General features: G+C 46.2%; 3 protein-coding genes across 3 annotated transcripts in view; 1 reads left to right on the top strand and 2 right to left on the bottom strand.

Moving 5' to 3' along the window:
- meis2b (Meis homeobox 2b) overlaps nucleotides 1-4,478 on the top strand; it is a gene marked incomplete at its 3' end in the record, with an annotated part of 18,052 nt that extends 13,574 nt beyond the window's left edge. Inside the window, exon 7 of the mRNA XM_083563422.1 lies at nucleotides 4,401-4,478. Within this exon, the coding sequence (XP_083419548.1) occupies nucleotides 4,401-4,478 (78 nt within the window). The remainder of the gene's footprint in view (nucleotides 1-4,400) is intronic.
- Nucleotides 1-16,060, bottom strand: part of LOC310738469 (uncharacterized protein) — a gene marked incomplete at both ends in the record, with an annotated part of 70,320 nt that overhangs the window by 21,035 nt on the left and 33,225 nt on the right. The gene's annotated exons all lie outside the window — the stretch shown is intronic.
- kcnk10a (potassium channel, subfamily K, member 10a) overlaps nucleotides 5,143-16,060 on the bottom strand; it is a 37,001-nt gene continuing 26,083 nt past the window's right edge. The window contains exons 5-7 of the mRNA XM_083562661.1: nucleotides 7,831-8,023; nucleotides 6,669-6,811; nucleotides 5,143-6,163 (exon numbers count right to left, since the gene is read on the bottom strand). Of these exons, the coding sequence (XP_083418787.1) occupies nucleotides 5,507-6,163; nucleotides 6,669-6,811; nucleotides 7,831-8,023 (993 nt within the window). The 3' untranslated portion in view covers nucleotides 5,143-5,506. The remainder of the gene's footprint in view (nucleotides 6,164-6,668; nucleotides 6,812-7,830; nucleotides 8,024-16,060) is intronic.

The following is a 16,060-nucleotide window of genomic DNA, read 5'->3' as shown; positions in this document are numbered from 1 at the left end:
GTGTGTGTGCACGTGTGTGTATATCTGTGTTTGTGTGTATGTGTGTATATGTGTGTGTTTGTGTGTTTGTGTGTGTATATGTGTGTGTATGTGTGTGTGTCCTGTTTGTGTGTTTGTGTGTGTATATGTGTCTGTTTGTGTGTGTGTCTGTTTGTGTGTGTATATATGTGTGTGTATGTGTGTGTGTCTGTTTGTGTGTTTGTGTGTGTATATGTGTCTGTTTGTGTGTGTGTGTTTGTGTGTGTGTCTGTTTGTGTGTTTGTGTGTGTATATGTGTCTGTTTGTGTGTGTGTCTGTTTGTGTGTTTGTGTGTGTATATATGTGTGTGTATGTGTGTGTGTCTGTTTGTGTGTTTGTGTGTGTATATGTGTCTGTTTGTGTGTTTGTGTGTGTATATATGTGTGTGTATGTGTGTGTGTCTGTTTGTGTGTTTGTGTGTGTATATGTGTCTGTTTGTGTGTGTGTGTTTGTGTGTGTGTCTGTTTGTGCGTTTGTGTGTGTATATATGTGTGTGTATGTGTGTGTGTCTGTTTGTGTGTGTATATGTGTCTGTTTGTGTGTTTGTGTGTGTGTCTGTTTGTGTGTTTGTGTGTGTATATATGTGTGTGTATGTGTGTGTGTCTGTTTGTGTGTTTGTGTGTGTATATGTGTCTGTTTGTGTGTGTGTGTTTGTGTGTATGTTTGTATAGGTATTAAAGGGGGTTTCAGTAATCACTGTTCCTGCCCCTCTTCCCTCTGCGGATCTTCCCACTTCATCCTTAAGGATTTGGACTGTAGTTAATATCAACAGTCTGCTACGCTGACTCAGGACTACAGTTTGCTCTGATCTCCATCACTGCACCTCAACATCGTTTATCTGTAATAAATGGACTTTCAGTGGAACCCAGATGAGGATGAGGTTCCCTCTTGAGTCTGGTTCCTTTCAAGGTTTCTTCCTTCTGCATCTCAAGGAGTTTTTCCTTCACCACAGTCTCCACCGACTTGTTCATCAGGGACAAACTTACACTTATAAAGAACATCTTCATGTTTATCTCCACATGATCTGTGTAAAGCTGCTCTGAGACCATGTTGTTATTAAAAGTGCAACACAAATAAACATGAACTGAATTGAACTGATGCTGTTATGAGATCCGACCCCAGGCTCAGAAGATAAAGTCTTCTTAAATAAACACTTGGAGAAGATGAGAAAAAATAGTGACCTTCCGTTAGGACACTGAAACCTCCAGGAGAAAAAATGCTCTTTCTCACACACACACACACACACACACACACACTCTGTCTATAAACTCTGGTGTCTGATGTAAAACTGAAGTGAAGGAAACACTGGTCACCATGGAAACATCATTGGGTAGATTTATTTCTTTTTTATTGGTGTATATATTTGTTAAAAGGCACTCACTACATTAAAAGTAAAGTCTTTTATGCACAATTTCATTGCACACTGGTTTTAATTGGTATATTTATTTATTTCTTGTTCTGTGATGAACTGATGACTCATCACACTGGTGTTCAGAAGCACAGAGCAGACACTCAATACCAGACTAATATACAGAGCACAAACTGCATGCTGTTAGTTTCACTTTCAACTCTTTTTTTTATTTTTTTTTTAAATGCTTCATTTTTTTTTCATCTTCAGAGCATCATGTTCATCAAGTCCTTTTGCTGCATTCACACTACACTACTGTGAACAGGGAGAGGAGGAGAGAGGAGAGAAGAGGAGAAGAGAGGAGAGGAAAGAAGAGAAGAGATGAGAGGAGTGAAGAGGAGAAGAGAGGAGAGGAAAGAAGAGGAGAAGAGATGAGAGGAGTGAAGAGGAGCAGAGAGGAGAGGAAAAGAGATGAGAAGAGTGGAGAGAAGGAGAGAGGAGAAGAGTGAAAAGGAGCAGAGAGGAGAAGAGTGAAAAGGAGCAGAGAGGAGAGGAAAAGAGATGAGAAGAGAAAGGGAGAGAAGAGAGGAGAAGAGTGAAAAGGAGCAGAGAGGAGAAGAGAGAAGCAGGTGGTCTGTAAAGCTCAGTAATAAGCACATGTGAGATGATGGTCAGTTTGAGGTCTTGCGTAGAGAAAAACACGCCGATAACCAGCTACACGATACATCATGATATTCAAGACGCACACACACACACACACACACACAAACACACACACACACATTTCTGTAGTGTATTGTGACAGAAGGCAGGTTGGATGAGATCTTCTCTGGTCAGTGAGATGAATGCAGAACATGCAGTAAGTCTGGAAAGTGCTCAGTGTGGTGAGGAGGTGACTTCAGCAGAAACCTCAAACCTTCACAATGTTCATTTCACTGCTAGTGATTTGTGCGTGTAGTTTTGCTCAGGAGCTACGATGCTAATGTTGCTAAGATGGAACAGAATTCTGTAGCCACAGGTCAGTGGTAGGAGAATGCTGGAGTACAGGAACATGTCCTCCTCACCATCTCTTCTTACTGACTTAGAAGTTCTTTATGGTTTCTGACCTCAGTCATGTTCTTCATCATGGTGGCTTCATTTCTGCTCCATCAGCAGTAAATTAGCATAGGGCGTTAGCATAGTGGGAAGGAACACAAGTCTGAGTGCACAAACTTTATTTTCAGCAGATCTTCAGTATAAAGTAGAGTGATGTTGTGGAGTCTCCTCCTTACAAACACTCATTTTACTTACACTATAGCAGCTATAAACACACTCTCTCTCTCTCTCTCTCTCTCTCTCTCTCTCTCTCTCTCTCTATCTATTCTCACTCTTCATCATGTGGAGAAACTGTAGAGAACTCTTCTGTCCATGTTGCAGTGTCAGTGTTACTCCTGTACCAGTTTTAAAGTGCTGACACTCCAGTCTGCTTCTACACATGTTCCATGAACATCTCCACCATACCCACACACAAACGTTCTTCACTGGAGTAAAACCTGTGCTCCTGAACATGCTGTAACTATAGAAACAATATCATTCTAAACCTGGACTACTGTCAGAGCTGCTGTTTTAGAGAATTAACCAACATCTTCTGACCAATCAGGATCCAGAACTCTCACTGAGAGAATAAAGAGCTCAGACACTCAGTGCAGCGATGCCTGGTGGACCACAAGCTGAGATCTTGTTGATAATGGAGATGTGTAAATATATATTCAGTACAGACCAAAAGTTTGGACACACCTTCTCATTCAAAGAGTTTTCTTTATTTTCATGACTATGAAAATTGTAGATTCACACTGAAGGCATCAAAACTATGAATGAACACATGTGGAATTCTATATGAAATTATATACATAACAAAAAAGTGTGAAACAACTGAAAAATGTCATATTCTAGGTTCTTCAAAGTAGCCACCTTTTGCTTTGATTACTGCTTTGCACACTCTTGGCATTCTCTTGATGAGCTTCAAGAGGTAGTCACCTGAAATGGTCTTCCAACAGTCTTGAAGGAGTTCCCCGAGAGATGCTTGGCACTTGTTGGCCCTTTTGCCTTCACTCTGCGGTCCAGTTAACCCGTAAACCATCTCGATTGGGTTCAGGTCCGGTGACTGTGGAGGCCAGGTCATCTGGTGCAGCGCCCCATCACGCTCCTTCTTGGTCAAATAGCCCTTGATGCCTTCAGTGTGACTTTACAATTTTCATAGTCATGAAAATAAAGAAAACTCTTTGAATGAGAAGGTGTGTCCAAACTTTTGGTCTGTACTGTATATGTGTGTGTGTGTGTGTGTGTGTGTGTGTGTGTTTAGAGGATTTGGGTGTTTAGACAATAAAATCCAAGATCATGCACATATAATCTGACCAATAATTTGGTTCAATATTTCAGAACTCATTTTTGATGCTACTTGTGGGCAGAAGGAGTTTTTAGGGATTTGACGTTAGGCATGTGCCGATAGATTTAATTCTACATCCTGCAGTTTCTCTCTCGGTTCCATTCAACCTTAGTGGTAAATAAATTCCAGAGTTTCCATCACATCTCCACTCCTAAACCCAGTCTTCTTCAGATCCATAAACCGATAAGAACAGCACATGGACCAGCTTTCCATGACTGAGTGCAGGTATCTCAAACTCTCTTGAACTCTCTAACGGTATCCAATAAGATCCAGTGGAAGCTCCGCCCCTTCCTGTGTCTCATATCAATGGTTGTAGTGATTAATGATCCATATGGATGAAATAATTTGGAATTAAATATTAGAAGCTCCGTAATTGTGATGAGACTCGGAGAAATATGAAGTTTATCGCTGTGAATTCTCCTCAGAAACGAGTTCCCAGTGCTTCACATGTGACAGTGTTCAGAATCATCTCACACACATGTTCTCCTCGCTGTAGAACGTCCCTAAACATCACTAAAAGCACAAAGCAGGTTTCAGTGCACAAGGGAGCCCAAGTGCTCATTTACAGATGTGTGTGAACTTGTGTTTATTTGTGTTTAACGCTAAAAGGAGATCATGTTGATGTTGAACTTGTCGTACACTGACCTGCTAGCTGGAGCTCAGCTGTGTACAGCACCAAAATATTAGCTGCTGCTAGTTTCAGGTGTTTCACCACATAATCTAGAAAACTAGCGACCACACTGACATTGAGACATGACCTGAGCTGCTGATGTTCTGAGCCCAGGACCTCGACACCATGTGACTACTAAAGAAGTTGGAATGGTAAAAACCCATATTTAATATGTTTTTGGACAGAAATGATCCCAACCTCATGTAGAAAATGATATCGACACATGCCTAATGTACATCAGGGATTTTTTCTGCATTCAACAGTTTTCTTCCTTTATCTCCATCTGCTTTATATATTTATAACATTTACGAATCTTCAGGTCCACTGTGGAGAGATCTCAGGATCAGCACTCAATCTCTCAGGAGACGTCGCTCCAGTTCACCTGGTCAAACTTCTCGCATCCGTTTAGCTTCGCTTTTTCTGTCAGGTGGAAATGTTTAAATCAAGTTACCAGGACACAGTGAAAACTTTCACCAACATTAAAATGGGATGTTACAATTTCCCAGTGTCAGCTTCAGCATCAGCTTCAGGTTCAGCTTCAGCATCAGCTTCAGCATCAGCATCAGCATCAGCTTCAGGTTCAGCATCAGCTTCAGGTTCAGCTTCAGCATCAGCTTCAGGTTCAGCTTTAGCATCAGCTTCAGCTTCAGCATCAGCTTCAGCATCAGCTTCAGCTTCAGCATCAGCTTCAGCATCAGGTTCAGCTTCAGCATCAGCTTCAGCATCAGCTTCAGGTTCAGGTTCAGCATCAGCTTCAGCATCAGCTTCAGGTTCAGGTTCAGCATCAGCTTCAGGTTCAGCTTCAGCATCAGCTTCAGGTTCAGCTTCAGCTTCAGGTTCAGCTTCAGCATCAGCTTCAGCATCAGCTTCAGGTTCAGCTTCAGCATCAGCTTCAGGTTCAGCTTCAGCATCAGCTTCAGGTTTAGCTTCAGCATCAGCTTCAGCATCAGCTTCAGGTTCAGCATCAGCTTCAGCATCAGCTTCAGTGTCAATGAGAAATAAGGCACTTTTATTGTTTTCAAGCAAATCATCTCGTCTGCATTCTCTACACATCCATTTCTAGGTGAAACTCCTCAAGTGTTTTTTCTTCCTCTGCTTTTATTTCTTCAACTCCTCCTCCTTCTTCTTTTTCTTCTCCTCTACCTTCTCCTTCTTCTTTATCTTCTTCTTTTGCTTCATCTTCTTCTTCTTTGGTCGTTGCCTGCACCATTACAAACTCGTTCTGTGATTTCGGACTCTCCACAAACAGCGGCAGATCCGACAGACTGGTGTTCACCTCCTTCTCCAGCTCCTCCTCCTCCACCTCTTTCTTCTCCTCACTGCCGGTTTTTCGGCCATCTTCTGTGATGTTCTTCTTCAGCTCCCTGTTCTTGGCTCGTTTGGCCAGTTTGCTGATGGAGCCGAAACGGTTGAAGATGTTGTCGTTCAGTTTGGTGTTGATGCTCTCCTGCGATGACGTCTTAAAGTTAGTCGCCGCGTCCAGAATGTTGAAGTTTGCGGCTCGTCGCTCGTGAGGATGAGACAGGATGTTGAGTGATTGAGCGCGTTGGTCCAGGCCGAGTTGACGCCGCTCCATGCTGCGGATTGTAGCTGCACGCTGCAGTTTATCGTGAACCTCCACACTGAGGCGCCGTCTCGTCTCTCTGAACTCGGCCCGGACGTTCGCTTTCCACTCTGCAGCGTGAGCTTTAAACTCACCGACCTGAGGAGACACAAACACTCCGTCAAACTTTATAAAGGCTTTATGGAGCTCCATCTCCATCAGCATCACTTATATACTGATATCCTGGGTTCACATAATCAGCCTGAAAGTTTCATTAAGTTAGTGAGGAATTGCAGAACTATGATGATGGATTCTACTGTAATTAACATCAACAGTCTGCTACAATGTGCTCAGGACCACCGTTTGTATGAACAGTTCTGCAGATCTCCATAATCATGACTACTGGGGAACTGCAGAAATATTAGATCCCATGTTCTGAAGGAATTATTCAGGGAACATTTTTCTTTATATATTTAGTACATCAGCAAACATGATGTTCAGGAAGCAACAGGAAGTGGAAGATGTTTTACACTGTAAATAAATACCGTGAGGGAAATGTTTGATTCTGATAAAACATGTGGAGTAAAGCTGAAATTCCCAGGAACATTCTGAACATTCTGAAAAGTATTTTGATGTGTGATTATTTTCAGGAATTCGTTCGTACCTCCTCTTTAGTCTTTTTGGACAGAACCCTCAGCCAGTCTCCGATCATACTCAGAACAGCAGCGAAGTACGCCAGACCCACCAGGATCCAGAACCAAACCAGTGGCTTGTACCAGTTATAATACTCTTTTGCTCGGTTTCCACCTGCAAAATCCATCACAGTCACGTTATACATTTCTGCATCATACCTGTAAAGATCAGGGAGAACAAGTGCTCGACTGAAAGCTTGTGTTCTTCTGGTGCTGTAAACAGAAGGATCTGGAGAAGAGGTGGAGGCAGATATAATCGCTGAGTCTGTTATACAGTGTGTGTGAGGAACGTGGGACTCGTTACACTCAGGGGGTTGAAAAGATAAGAGAAGTAAAAATCAGTGTGAGATCAAGAGAACATTTCATTTGGAAAGTTCTGCAACACCTGATACACATTCCATAATCTATCAGTCATGATTCCTTCAGATCCAATAACACACACAGACATTTATTTCCCTCCTACATCAAAGGCTTTCTGACTTTTTACACAGGAATTAAACTTCCTTCTTCCTCTGCAGCACATTTTAACTGTGGAGAACCTCAGCACTCCTCAGCACGTCCTCCACCCAGTCCTGCTCACCACGCTTACAAACACCATAATAAACACCACGAGGTTTAACATGGAGCAGGGGTAGAATAATGATGGGGTAATAATAATATTGTAGTTATGGTGACAGGGTAATTATAATGAGGCGGTAATTATAATAGGGGTAATTATAATGAGGGGGTAATTATAATGAGGTAGTTATGGTGACGGTGTAATTATAATGAGGTAGTTATGGTGACGGTGTAATTATAATGAGGTAGTTATGGTGACAGGGTAACTATGATGGCGTAATTATGATGACAGGGTAATTATGATGGGGTAGTTATGGTGACGGGGTAGTTATGATAGAGTAATTATGATGGGGTAGTTATGATGACAGGATAATTATGATGGGGTAGTTATGATGGGGTAGTTATGGTGATGGGGTAATTATGATGGGGTAGTTATGATGGGGTAGTTATGGTGACGGGGTAATTATGATGAAAGGGTAATTATGATGGGGTAGTTATGATGATGGGGTAGTTATGGTGACGGGGTAATTATGGTGACGGGGTAATTATGATGGGGTAGTTATGGTGACGGGGTACCTGCCACATAGTCCCCGATGCCAACGGTCGTTAGTGTGATGACCACAAAATAAATGGCATCGAGCGCCGTCCATTCTTCAATTTCCTTAAAAACAACTGCAGGAATTGTGACGAAGACGATGCAGCCGGCGAGGATGAAGAGGAAGGTGGAGGCCACGCGGATCTTCATCTGACTGATCTGATTATTTTTATTCTGGTGAAGAGAAAACAAGGAACCAGTCAGTGTAGTGTTCATGAGTAGTACCTTACCTTTCTCTCTCTCTCTCTCTCTCTCTCTCTCTCTCTCTCTCTCTCTCTCTCTCTCTCTCATATATATATATATCACCCCTCTTCTCCCTCTCTCTCTCTCTCTCTCTCTCTCTCTCTCTCATATATATATATATCACCCCTCTTCTCCCTCTCTCTCTCTCTCTCTCTCTCTCTCTCTCTCTCTCTCTCTCTCTCATATATATATATCACCCCTCTTCTCCCTCTCTCTCTCTCTCTCTCTCTCTCTCTCTCTCTCTCATATATATATATATCACCCCTCTTCTCCCTCTCTCTCTCTCTCTCTCTCTCTCTCTCTCTCTCTCTCTCTCTCATATATATATATATATATATATATATCACCCCTCTTCTCCCTCTCTCTCTCTCTCTCTCTCTCTCTCTCTCATATATATATATATCACCCCTCTTCTCCCTCTCTCTCTCTCTCTCTCTCTCTCTCTCTCTCTCATATATATATATATATCACCCCTCTTCTCCCTCTCTCTCTCTCTCTCTCATATATATATATCACCCCTCTTCTCCCTCTCTCTCTCTCTCTCTCTCTCTCTCATATATATATATATATCACCCCTCTTCTCCCTCTCTCTCTCTCTCTCTCTCTCTCTCTCTCTCATATATATATATATCACCCCTCTTCTCTCTCTCTCTCTCTCTCTCTCTCTCTCTCTCTCATATATATATATATATATATATCACCCCTCTTCTCCCTCTCTCTCTCTCTCTCTCTCTCTCTCTCTCTCTCTCTCTCTCTCATATATATATATCACCCCTCTTCTCCCTCTCCCTCTCTCTCTCTCTCTCTCTCATATATATATATATATATATATATATCACCCCTCTTCTCCCTCTCTCTCTCTCTCTCTCTCATCTGGTGGACCTGGCTGGACTAGAATTCAAGAACGCCAGTGGAGTAGCTGCCCAGCTGGGATTGAGATCAGTACGGCTCGTGGCACGACTACTCCAGGGGTGGAACTCTGCTCTCTCACCAGTGGAGCTACGAATGTTAGTGGAGCAGTGTGAAGGCTCTGATCAGCCGGATGAGGAGGACCCTTTTCCTGAGCTTTCTCTGTCTCCAGACTTAGAGGGAAGTACTGGTCACTTTTTAGACTGTAAGAATGTCACGGGTATGGATTTCTACATGGTTTCTGGGAAATTGTTTTATAAATCCTGTGTTATGGTTTTTAACAAGAAAAGTCTTAATGGTAAAGTGGACACACCGTGGCGCTCTGTCCCCGGGCTGGGGGAGGAAGAGCGACCACAGTGGAGAACACTCTACAAGCCACCATTAACGAAAAGAACTGGAGACATACAGTGGAGGATCCTGCACGGAATCATTGCTGTTAATGCCTTTGTCTCGGTTCTGTGTCCAGAGTTGAGTCACGAGTGTCCCTTCTGTCTCTAAAGAGAGACGATATTTCATGCTTTTACTCAGTGTCCCAGACTGAATCCACTTTTTGCTTTTTTACAGACTGTTTTTAGTGCTTTTAACAGATCCTTCTCGGTCCAAACTTTTATCCTGGGAGTGAAGTACACTCAGAGGAGGCAAGCGGAGTGTCAACTTTTAAATTTTGTCCTGGGCCAGGCGAAGATGGGCATTTACATCAGCCGCAGAAATAAGATAGAACGTAGTGGCAGCACTGATGCAAAATTGGTGGCAGCAGCAATGATGAAGTCCAGGATTTTAGTGGATTTTCACTTTTACAAAAAGACGGTGAACTTGGTGATGTTGGAGAGAATCTGGTGCAGTAAAGATGCACTCTGCTCGGTTTTAAATGATGAACTGCATTTTGCACTGAGCATGTCTTAAACACATCTGATACATTTTAGCATTTTTTTTTACATAAAATTTTTTTTTTTCTGCATTGACTTAAATTGAACCTTTTACCAGTCGCTGTTGTAAGTCCTGAACTTTGGTAATAGTCTCTCCTGCTCGGGCTTGTGTAACTGACAGTCACAGGGACAGCAATCTAATAAAGAGTTAAATGTGGATGAAATGGAGTCGGACAGTGAAGATAAAATGTCTAATTCAGTCTTTAACTCAGAATCACAGGAGGAACCGTTAAATGTATTATATAGCACTGAGGATGTCAAAGAGTTTTTAGGAACCACCAAGTGGCAAAAGAACAAAGTAGTCGAGGAGTTTTTCCCAGACCACAAGCAGTTTGTCAACGATATTGTCAGGCTGCAGACGCGGAAGCCGATATAGTCCGATCATTGTCCTTTTATTTCAACAACCGTACAACACAAAAACACTCATAAGCCGTTGAAAACAACAAACAAAGACATCCGCTCGATACGCGTTGTCCGCTATGAGTTCGAATGTCCCAAGCATAATCCATAAAGCCTTCGGCAATGAGTAATCCAAGTCGGAAGTGGAATTCATCCCGGGCGGAGACCAGGAACGTCGTACCACCCTCTGAGGGACCTGGAGGACCGACGTCGCCGTCAGAGGGACCTGGAGGACCGACGTCGCCGTCAGAGGGACCTGGAGGACCGACGTCGCCGTCAGAGGGACCTGGAGGACCGACGTCGCCGTCAGAGGGACCTGGAGGACCGACGTCGCCGTCAGAGGGACCTGGAGGACCGACGTCGCCATGCGGGGATCCCGGGGGCGAGACGTCGCCTTCTGTGGAGCCCGGGGACGAGACGTCGCCTTCTGTGGAGCCCGGGGGCGAGACGTCGCCTTCTGTGGAGCCCGGGGGCGAGACGTCGCCTTCTGTGGAGCCCGGGGGCGAGACGTCGCCTTCTGTGGAACCCGGGGGCGAGACGTCGCCCTCTGTGGAGCTTGGATGCGATCCTTCGCCCTGAAGAGGACCCGGGGGCAAAACGTCGCCTTCTGTGGAGCCCGGGGGCGAGACGTCGCCTTCTGTGGAGCCCGGGGGCGAGACGTCGCCTTCTGTGGAGCCCGGGGGCGAGACGTCGCCTTCTGTGGAGCCCGGGGGCGAGACGTCGCCTTCTGTGGAACCCGGGGGCGAGACGTCGCCCTCTGTGGAGCTTGGATGCGATCCTTCACCCTGAAGAGGACCCGGGGGCAAAATGTCGCCTTCTGTGGAGCCCGGGGGCAAAACGTCGCCTTCTGTGGAGCCCGGGGGCGAGACGTCGCCTTCTGTGGAGCCCGGGGGCGAGACGTCGCCTTCTGTGGAGCCCGGGGGCGAGACGTCGCCTTCTGTGGAGCCCGGGGGCGAGACGTCGCCTTCTGTGGAGCCCGGGGGCGATCCTTCGCCCTGAAGAGGACCCGGGGGCGAAACGTCGCCTTCTGCGGAGCCCGGGGGCGAAACGTCGCCTTCTGCGGAGCCCGGGGGCGAAACGTCGCCTTCTGCGGAGCCCGGGGGCGAAACGTCGCCTTCTGCGGAGCCCGGGGGCGAAACGTCGCCTTCTGCGGAGCCCGGGGGCGAGCCGTCGCCTTCTGCGGGCGCTGGGGGCGAGCCGTCGCCTTCTGCGGGCGCTGGGGGCGAGCCGTCGCCTTCTGCGGGCGCTGGGGGCGAGCCGTCGCCTTCTGCGGGACTGTGGGGTGAGCCGTCGCCGTCGGTGGAACCCGGGGGCAGCGGTTCAACTTCCCTTTTGCAGTCCTGGAGCCGGGGTGAGTGCACAGGGAAACCCCTGGGTGTAGGGGCGCTCCTTGGGACCCTTAGGAGCAGATCGGAGCCTACTGAGCAGCCTGGAAATGAGGTGAAGCCTGCCTGGAGATCCACGAGCGGAGAAGGGCTCGCCTGGAGGTCCACGACATCAGTGGAGCTCTCTTTGGGACAATGAAGCGGAGACGAGCTCGTGGGGTCGCTCGGAGGCGGAGACGAGCTCTCGGGAGGAGCCTGGAGCGGAGACGAGCTCTCGGGAGGAGCATGGAGCTGGGCGGAGCGCTCTTGAGGGACCTGGAGTTGGGCGGAGCTCTCTGGAGGGACCGGGAGCTGGGCGGAGCTCTCTGGAGGGACCGGGAGCTGGGCGGAGCTCTCTGGAGGGACCGGGAGCTGGGCGGAGCTCTCTTGGAGGTCCTGGGGCGGAGCCAAGCTTTCCGTGGGCGAGATGTCGCCTTGGAAGGGGCTCTGTGATGGGGTGTCGTCTGGAGAGGGACTCGGAGGAGTCACTTCGCCTTCTGTGACCGGAGGTGTCGGCGCGGCGCTCTCGTGACGACTCTGTGGCGGGAAAGCATGCTCCTGGAGACTCTGTGGCGGCGCGGCGCTCTCGTGACGACTCTGTGGCGGGACAGCATGCTCCTGGAGACTCTGTGGCGGCGCGGCGCTCTCGTGACGACTCTGTGGCGGGAAAGCATGCTCCTGGAGACTCTGTGGCGGGAAAGCATGCTCCTGGAGACTCTGTGGCGGCGCGGCGCTCTCGTGACGACTCTGTGGCGGCGCGGCGCTCTCGCGACGACTCTGTGGCGGGAAAGTACGCTCCTGGAGACACTGTGGCGGCGTGGCACGCCCACGGGAACCTCGGAACAGAGCGGCACGCCTGTAGAAGCTCTGTGACGGCATTGTGTGCTCGCCGACGCTCGGAGATGGTGTGGTGCGTCCACGAGAACCCCGGAACACAGCAGCACGCTGGTAGTGACCCTGAGATGAAGCAGCCCTCTCATCAAAACATTGGGGCTGACTTCCAGGAGCATGGGAGATCCGGCACGGAGCCGCGTGCTCTTGAGAACCTTGGAATGGAGCACCTTCCTCCTCAAGGGGACTGTAGTGGAGATCCACCACCTCTATCCCCAACTTCCCCAGAAGCAGCCCGCTGAATTCGGCGAGTGAGCCGAATTTGCCCCCTTTGGCGCTCCATAGTGAGCTGGCTTTGGCAAGAACTTCTCCAGACAGGAGGGAAATACAGAGGGCAATCTTGGCTCGTTCGGAAGGAAACCGGGAAATGTTAACAGCCACATACTCGCCGATGCCTTGCAGAAATCCGCCCAATTCGTCTTTTTTCCCCGAGTAACGAGCCGGTAATCCACTCGCGCTCTCTGAGGGGCGTGGCGCAGCCGCGCTCTCATGATCCGGCTTCTGTGGATCTGAACCGCGAGAAGCGGCACTGAGCTTCCGGAGGAAATCCGAAGCCGGGTTCAGCTGCCGATCCGTCGCGGTCGGAATCGCGGAATGGCGAATCCGCGTTCGGTATAGGTCGGTCGTTCTGTCAGGCTGCAGACGCGGAAGCCGATATAGTCCGATCATTGTCCTTTTATTTCAACAACCGTACAACACAAAAACACTCATAAGCCGTTGAAAACAACAAACAAAGACATCCGCTCGATACGCGTTGTCCGCTATGAGTTCGAATGTCCCAAGCATAATCCATAAAGCCTTCGGCAATGAGTAATCCAAGTCGGAAGTGGAATTCGCATATACAGCCGGCGTTTGAGCAGCCACGCGATTGTCCAGCTTGACAATATAACGACCGACAGCCTGTGACTCAAGAACGTGAGTTTATGTAGTCTGATCTTTCATGAGCCACAGCTGTCGGTAATCTTGGGAAGCAGCGTGACTGCTATTGAGGGGGGCGTGGCAGGGTGGATCTCTGACAGCTACAGACGGGGGCGTGGCAGGGTGAATCCCTGACAGCTACAGAGGGGGGCGTGGCAGGGTGAATCCCTGACAGATATAAAGCACTTTAGAAGAGAAAGTTTTTACTGATCAGGAAATCTTTAGGTAAAAAAGCTGAGCATGAGGGTCAGTAGGGAAACTCTGATGAAGACTGATAGTGTGCGGTGTTTTATTTTTAGTTCTTTTAGCATTTGTTTGTTTTTTCTTTTATTTCATTTTTGAATGAACGGGTTTCATGTTGCGAGTGTTAATATTAACGGAGCGAGGGATTATGGGAAGAGAGTAAAGCTTTATGAGTTTATAAGACAGAAGCGTGTGGATGTTGTTATGCTGCAGGAGACCCACAGCGACAGCAGTAACGCTGCTGACTGGGTGAAGGAGTGGGACGAGTTGGTGATTTTAAGCCATAACACGTCACTTAGTGGTGCTGCCCTGCTTTTTAAGTCAAGTCAAGTCAAGTTTATTTGTATAGCGCTTTTCACAACAGACATTGTCTCAAAGCAGCTTTACAGAAAACAACAGTGAAGGTGAAGGTGTGCGTTTGTCCCTGATGAGCAAGCCGTGGCGACAGTGGCAAGGAAAAACTCCCTTAGATGATATGAGGAAGTAATATTTCTAATGTGAAAGAAGGCTGTTTTTGTAACTTGATTGATGTGATTTTTGAAAGATAAGTTGCTGTCTAAAATAACTCCCAGATCTTTTACCGTTGAACTAGTAGTTACAGAACAACCGTCTAAATGCAGGCTGAGATGCTGGAGCTTCTGTGTACTATTTTTTGGGCCGATGAGCAAAATCTCCGTTTTATCAGAATTTAATAGCAGAAAGTTATGGGTCATCCAATCTCTTATTTCTTCAACACACTCAGTTATGCGAGCTAATTGAGCTGTATCGCCTGGTTTGGATGAAATATATAGCTGGGTATCATCAGCATAACAATGGAAGCTAATTCCATGCCTTCTAATGATATTTCCTAATGGAAGCATGTATATTGTAAAAAGCAGGGGTCCCAGAACTGACCCTTGTGGCACGCCATAATTTACTAGCATTATCCTGGATAGCTCTCCATTTAAATCTACGAAATGGTAACGATTGGACAGGTAGGATTTAAACCAGCTTAATGCCTGTCCCTGAATACCGATGTAATTCTGTAAGCGATCGAGGAGAAGATCATGATCTATAGTGTCGAACGCAGCACTAAGATCTAGTAAAACTAATAGGGAGATGTAGCCTTGGTCTGAAGCTAAAAACAGGTCGTTAGTGATTTTAACTAGAGCAGTTTCTGTGCTATGATGAGGCCTAAAACCTGACTGAAACTCTTCAAAGATATTGTTCTCCTGCAAGTGGTTACATAGCTGGGCAGCGACAATCTTTTCTAAAATCTTAGACATAAATGGGAGATTTGAAATTGGTCTGTAATTCGATAGCGTGTTTGGATCCAGATTAGGTTTTTTAATGAGGGGCTTAATAACTGCTAACTTGAGGGATTTAGGGACATGACCTAACGATAGTGAGGAGTTAATAATATTGAGAAGAGGCTCACCAGCTGTATATAACACTTCCTTCAGTAGTTTAGTGGGAATTGGATCTAACTGACATGTTGTTGATTTAGCTTTCATAATAGCATCATACAGCTCTTCCTGTCCTATACATGTAAAACAGTGTAGTTGTGGGGTTGTAAGTACGATTGTGTCGGGAGATGCTGTCAGAGGTTGAACTGCCACAATTGTTTTTCTAATGTTATCTATTTTTTCAGTGAAGAAATTCATAAAGTCTTCACTACTAAACTGTGATGGAACACATTTTTCAGATCCCTGATTTGTTGTTAATTTAGCGACTGTACTGAAAAGGAACCTGGGGTTGTTTTTGTTATTTTCTATGAGTTTGCTCAGGTGTTTAGCTCTAGCAGCTTTTAGCGCCTGTCTGTAGCTAAGCATACTGTCTTTATACGCAATTCTAAATACCTCCAATTTAGTTTTCCTCCATTTTCTCTCCAGATTACGTGCTGTTCTCTTTAGGGCATACCTCTAAATACCTCTACCTTTTTACTCACAATTTATTCCTGTTTCTTACACTGTAGAAGAAATTTTAAACGGGAGGCTTTTAAAAGTAACTGTTGATGAGAATGAGGTTTTAGTGTTTATCTGTGTGGACGTCACCAGTGCAGTGGAGAGAATGAGGTTTTTACACAAACTCAACAATGTGATTTTAAACTGCAGCACTGCAGAGTTTTTAGTTTTGGGAGGAGATTTTAATTTTACAGCAGAAAATAATTACAGGAATCATACAGAACCTCATGTAGCTTCCTGTAAGTGAGATGGTGGAGACCCAGGGCTGTTCACTGTCAGGAATGTTGTACACTCTACTTACTGAACCTCTTTTAATCAGACTGAGAAATCATCTATCTGGTTCTAATATTCCACACTAATGCTTCACTCTACCTG

The sequence above is a fragment of the Silurus aristotelis genome (assembly GCF_946808225.1).
Source record: "Silurus aristotelis genome assembly, chromosome: 15".
Lineage (NCBI taxonomy): Eukaryota > Metazoa > Chordata > Actinopteri > Siluriformes > Siluridae > Silurus > Silurus aristotelis.
Note: the sequence above shows the minus strand (reverse complement) of the source record. Positions and strands in the feature narration are given on the sequence as shown.